The following is a 6,000-nucleotide window of genomic DNA, read 5'->3' on the forward strand; positions in this document are numbered from 1 at the left end:
GAGCTCTCCATTTGAGCCTAGAGAGGTGGAGAGGCCTAGATTGGTTAGCTGAAAGAGTGGGTTGACCATACTTCCATTCTCTGACAGGGCAAGAACAGAGAGCAGAGAGATGCAGCAGAGCACAACAACTATCAAAGAACGTAGTTTGCGGCCAAAGAGTAAAGTAGCAGTGGCCAGTCCTAACCTACTCAGCAATGACCTTTCAAGTGAAACATCCAAGAGGATAGCAGTACAAGGAAAATTGGGCCATCCCCGCAGCTTCAGAAGCAAATCAGTGTACTAGGTAGACTCAGCTTATTTCTGCCCTTCCTTTCCTTCCCTTTCTTTTACCTTTAATACCCCTATCACCCTTTACTTATGTGTTAAATGAGAGAGGCAGTATTCTGTTTAGGGTGATCAGCAAAGGCCACCGCATCATCAGTATTAGTAGGCTTCCATAGTGCTGCATACCATAATAACTGTGTAAGACTCTCTATGAACTCAGCATATGGTCCCTGGATGATATGTGCTCCTGCATATATATTTTTAATGAGAAAAAGCAATAAAGGGACATACGATGCAACAGCACATTCAAAAATTGCAAGATATTGAATTTAGGGCCATATTCATCTTGAAAAGCAAATAATAATTGTATCTGTGATCTGATCTACTTCCCATCTTTTAACATGTGTCTGAATTTAAATTGTGTTAAAGCCGAAATTCTTTTTGCTAATCTTTAGCTAACGCTGCATTTCCACACTTACATTCAGTAAATAAACGTGCAAAGAAATACAGGTGCTTCGCCACTTACACAGGGGTTACATTCCTGGGTACCGCATGTATATATGAAATCACGAATAGTGGGGAACTCCATATAAAAAGCTTGTAAACACGCTCTAGACTCCACCACAATCGCTCCTTCCAAACCTCCTTTCTCAAACTCCAGCTCTCTACAGGCCTCAAAGGTTGGTGCAAAAGCACCTGGGATTGCTAGCCATCTCCCCACTCTTTTTGCATCATTTTTGCACTTTCCCCACTCATTTCAGATTCCACTTTTCAACATTTTAGTAATGAATGTGAAAATTCTATAAACACAACTATAAGTTAAAGAGTAGATATCTGCTATATGCAGATGCTTATTAGCACAGTCCCAACGGCTACTTCCGAAGGGGATTATTGAGAAGCAAGAAGAGTGCTCCTTTGCTCACCACTGCTCTGATTTAAAATGGCCCCCAAAGTATGCGCTGGGGCCAGAGATACGTTGCAGAGAAGCAGAAGGCTTAAGCAGTCTTCTCTGAAAAGCTGAAATGGGTCGCTAACATGGTGCCCTTCAGATTGTGGGACTACAACTACTGTCATTTATGACCAGGGATGGCCTATCTCATTTCACCACCTGGGACAAAAACAGAATGTGCTTTTCTGTGCCCCTTGCCACCTCCTCCCCATGTCTGCTGCACACTGTAATGCTCCCACCCCACCCCCGCTCGTGCTGAACTCATTCCACAAGGCTTTGTCGCTTTTCTTTTCCAGGGGTGAGGAAGAAAAGTGAAGCGACACACCAGAATGCCCTCCACTCTCACCAAACTCAGCAAAAGTGGGAGCAAGTCTACAAGGGCTTGATGCTTGTCTTCTCTGTCCCAGGGACTGGGGAGAGAAGCTTCAATGCAGCATGTTGGAGTGCTCCCAACAAGGGCTCTTCCAGTGTTGGGACACCACCTCTTGTGCTTCTTCCACCTGACACAGCCACTTCACCCTGCCTCATGGGCAGGCCAGCTCTGTTTATGACTACTGCCTGTGCTGCCTGGGACTTATGGAAGCTCTAGTCCAACAACATCAGGAGGGCACTATGTTGGATTCTTCTGATCTAAAACAATAAGATTTCACTGTAAATTATGTTTCAGTTCTCCTATAAATTACTATGAATGACATCATATGTGCTTACTGTATTTATATTTTGAAGTTAAAGTTGCTCCAAAGAACTCACTTCGCCATCTTGGCCTCGCAACAGCCCTGGGAGATAGCTGAAAAATAGATGCTTGCCCAAATCTGCCAAATGATCTTCGTTGGTAAGCAAGAAAATATTTCTAGATACTGGAAAATCTACCAATTCCTGGCAAACTTCCAACCTCAATTAAATATTTTTTGATACTTTAATTCACCTGATACTTAAAATGAGGAACTACTTCACAAAAATATTTCATAAAATTGAAAAATTTATGTTCTTTGCTTACAGTCCTAGATAGGGACAGAAGGACTTCATTTGTGGTTCAAACTGAGATCCATTAAGTGTGGCATTTTGTTATTAGAAGCAGCCAGCTCACAACCACAGTTTTAGAATGGTAGGCATCCCTTATTGCTTGTCCTCAGCATCTGTACTTAGAGTTCTTCGTAGTCTCTATACAGTCCATTGTGTGGGTTCTGTGCCCAGAGCAGTATTAAGAACCTTCTAGAGCAGGTACCTTTCAGATGCTTTGGACTGCAAGTCCCTATTCCATGACCCTTGGTTGTGCTGGCTAGGGCTGATCAGAGTTGGCATCAAAGAGTCAGGAGGAGACCAGTTTGGGGGAAAGTTGGGCTCTTAAAAACATTTTGGTAGGTCTGCTTCCATTCCACATGATGTATTCTCAAGCAGTATGCTTCCATCCCCCTCAGTTCCTTCTTGGCCACTGCAGTGGTTGCATCTTTGAAACTTTATCACCCTTCCCCCATTCCTCTTTATAAAAAACCAAACTTTATTCTGTTTTATTTTCTCTTCTCTCTATACAGTACTTTCCCTTTCAAATTTTGTATTTTATTTCATCTCTGGGATCTCTCTAGACCAGTACTATTTTTCTAGAAAAAACGGTTCTGGAATTCACCACGAACACCTCCCTCGTTCTCTTAGAATCGCAATGACACCCATGTGAGAGGTTCCAGAACTGAGTTCTGTTGAGTTCTGGCTATAAAAACCCCTGCTCTAGACTATCTGAGACATCTTAGTGCTCCTCCAGAACCTGCCCCCTTTAAATTTTGTAAATATTTTTTTGCCATGCACGTAAAGCTGAATGCACACAAGTTGCTGGCTTGCTGTGTATGCCCAGACAGATGTTTTAGTTGTCTGTCTGTTTTAAATGACAGGTAAATCATAATGGGTTTTGTTGATGTTCAGCTGCTTCTTTCAAAGACTTTGCATTTTAGAAAGTTACAAACGTCACTGTATAATGATATTTTGTATTTGAGATTGGTTTTCTTTTCTTTTCAGGCACTTGATTAAACGAGCACTTCCTAAAAGCTACAAGGGATAAATTGTAAATTTCTGAAGATAATTATACACTTACATGAATCAAAGACTTTAAAGTTGAATTTGTATTATATATTAATTTACAAGAAATAAAGCATATACATGAATATAAGATCATAAATCTCATTTTTAAAAATAGATTCTGTACCTAGTGGCGACTGGTACTCATGGAACAGTAGGCAGGGAAATCAACAGTAGGTGGAGTTGGAGCCAATGATAGGCACAGCCAACTTTCTAGTCCCGCCCCCCAATCTCGCCATTGAATTCTGCATTTGGGCTTGATGGGGCATGTGACACTCACCTGTCCTAAGAGCTACTCCTGCTGAGGAATCACACACCTCCTCCCAGAGCTAGTGCACCCCACCTGGCCAGCTAATGAGCTGAGCTGTGTGCTCTTGTCTGTCTCAGCCTCCTGGAGTGTACCTGCTCCTCTTCCTCAGAGCCTACCATGTTCATGGAGATGGGGGTTGCTCTGGCTCTGAGTAATGGGTCCTGCTCCTCTGGTTCCTGGGCTGTGACTCCCATCACATTGCTGACCTCTGTCACCCCGTGAGTACTTTCTATGCCGCCAAACCTCTCCTCCATCCCCAGCTTGCCCTGGTATGTACCAGTCACAACTATACCCCTTGCCAGGATCTTCTTTCTCTTCCGCATTGTCCTGCCAATTCATGACATGTTATATGAAAAGAATTAGTACCCAAACCTCACATATTCAGACATATTCAGATACAGTATATAAACAGCCAAACCTGTGTGTGCTACTTTAAACAAATAAGCAGTCTTAAATAAGCTTTCGGGTTTTTGCATGTGGCCAGTCTATGGCAGCTGTTTCTCAAGAAACCATTGGGGTGGTTGTGTGTGGAGAGATTAGATACAGTGGTACCTCGGTTTATGAACTTAATCTGTTCCGGAAGTCTGTTCTCAAACCGAAACCGTTCTTAAACTGAGGTGCGCTTTCCCTAATGAGGCCTCCCGCAGCCGGTGCCCTTCCACCGTTCAGATTCCGTTCTTAGACCGAGGTAAAGTTCGCAAACCAGGACACTACTTCTGGTTTTGCGGAGTTTATAAATCGAATTGTTTGTAAATAGGGCTGTTCTTAAACCGAAGTACCACTGTAATAGCATTTTTGCCTTCCTTGTTTGCCTTTTTCGATGTTTCAGAGGGTTTTCCCAGGTTTTTTCATCATTTTGGGATCATATTTCCATGGTTGGGAACACACTAACAGTTTCCTCATAGCAATCAATGGAAATCGTCAACTCATGTAAATGCTTGTCTAACAAACAATTCATGAGAAAACATAGTGTTCGGATATCAAGACCTGCATGCAGTTGCTTAGATACACTTCCATGCTACGTGCTTAAAAGTCATGTGTTGCCATCTGGTTGGATAGTAAACTTAATCCTCAAATTGAAACTTTAAAATTATTATTTAAGTAACACCATCAATGTTTATGATACTTAACTGAGTAACAAGTAAAAAAGGACAGGTCCTGGAAGCCTCCAAAATCTGAGCGTGCTGAAGAAAACAAAGGTTCAGATATAGGGAAATTCAGGCAAATTCAGATGTAACTATCCCAGCTAAATAAATCATAGTTTGTTAAATTTAGAATGTGCATAACACCTGCACACTTCCCTACTTCATCTTCGCTTTGTTGCACACTGACTTTGGTTGTCAAATCATGCTTTGTTAAAGCCACAATTTCCCGTTATATCTGGGAGGGGTAGCAATTAAAAGTGGATAGCAACAGTCAGCCAGCCAGCCAGATGGGTAGAGTATAAATAATAATAATAATAATAATAATAATAATAATAATAATAATAATATATTTATTAACAAATGCTTTAAATTAATAAATCATCACTGGATGGTTCTAAATTATTCCTCCCCAGCCACTCTCTCAAAGCTACACCCTGTCTTTCTATTTATATTCCAAGTGCCTAATAATCTGGTTAAAACATATTTAATTTGTATTGAAAATCAGTAAAATGTCAACCTTGAAAGACTGCTAAAACAAAAGACAATGTCAGGTTCAATATATCAAATAGAAGAGCCGAAGCAGCAATAACCAAAAGACAAATACTTGTTCAAATAGAGATGGCTCTCCAGTAGCCTAAACACCCCCAAAAGATGGGTCCTGGCAGATTTCTGGAACAGATATGAAGGGATACAGCTGTCAGTTACATATTTGACTAGTCATAAGCCACAAGCAGCACCCCACAATACTGGGATAATAATACCGGACTGAATTATACAGCTGTCATAAACCACATTTTCTCAGCCACGTCTAGACCCTCTCTTCAGCCTGTCACATGGCGTAGTAAAACTCTGCATTGCGCTGTCTAGGATTTTTTTTAAAAAAGAAATTGATTTTTAAAACCTTAAAAAGCAGCAGGAACCATATTTTCCCCACTCAAGAATACTTCGATGTGAGAGAGCGTGATTTCTACACTTTTTTTCAAAGTGATGGCACAGTCCACCAACATATCACAGATACGATACAATCCTGGATTTTCCCCGCTGTCTTTCGCAAGCAAGCTGTCGTCTTCCACTGGGATGGGGAGGAATGAAACGTAGCGAAAAAGTACAGTCTGCAAAGGATCCATCCGGCACTCTAGGTGGGAAATGCTATAGGGGGGAAACAGGGAACGCGAGCTGAATAGCGACCATCTCGCGTTGCTCCCCGCAACGCGGCCCTTCACCGAACGCTTTTTACGCCACTCGCCCGCGCAGTCGTGAGCCTG

General features: G+C 41.9%; 1 protein-coding gene across 9 annotated transcripts in view; it reads left to right on the forward strand.

Moving 5' to 3' along the window:
• The window catches only part of LOC128416143 (membrane cofactor protein-like), a 28,377-nt gene extending 25,006 nt beyond the window's left edge, over positions 1 to 3,371 (forward strand). For 7 of the 9 annotated variants that reach the window (XM_053393405.1, XM_053393409.1, XM_053393408.1 and 4 more), the window contains 3 exons: positions 88 to 283; positions 1,510 to 2,045; positions 3,221 to 3,371. In XM_053393405.1, coding sequence (XP_053249380.1) covers positions 88 to 283 — 196 coding nt within the window. In that variant the 3' untranslated portion in view covers positions 1,510 to 2,045; positions 3,221 to 3,371. Of the gene's footprint in view, positions 1 to 87; positions 284 to 1,509 lie in introns of all 9 variants that reach the window. The other 2 variants (XM_053393407.1, XM_053393406.1) reach the window with 2 other exon arrangements.
• The last annotated feature ends 2,629 nt before the right edge of the window (positions 3,372 to 6,000 follow it).

Source organism: Podarcis raffonei, chromosome 6 (genome assembly GCF_027172205.1).
Source record: "Podarcis raffonei isolate rPodRaf1 chromosome 6, rPodRaf1.pri, whole genome shotgun sequence".
NCBI lineage: Eukaryota > Metazoa > Chordata > Lepidosauria > Squamata > Lacertidae > Podarcis > Podarcis raffonei.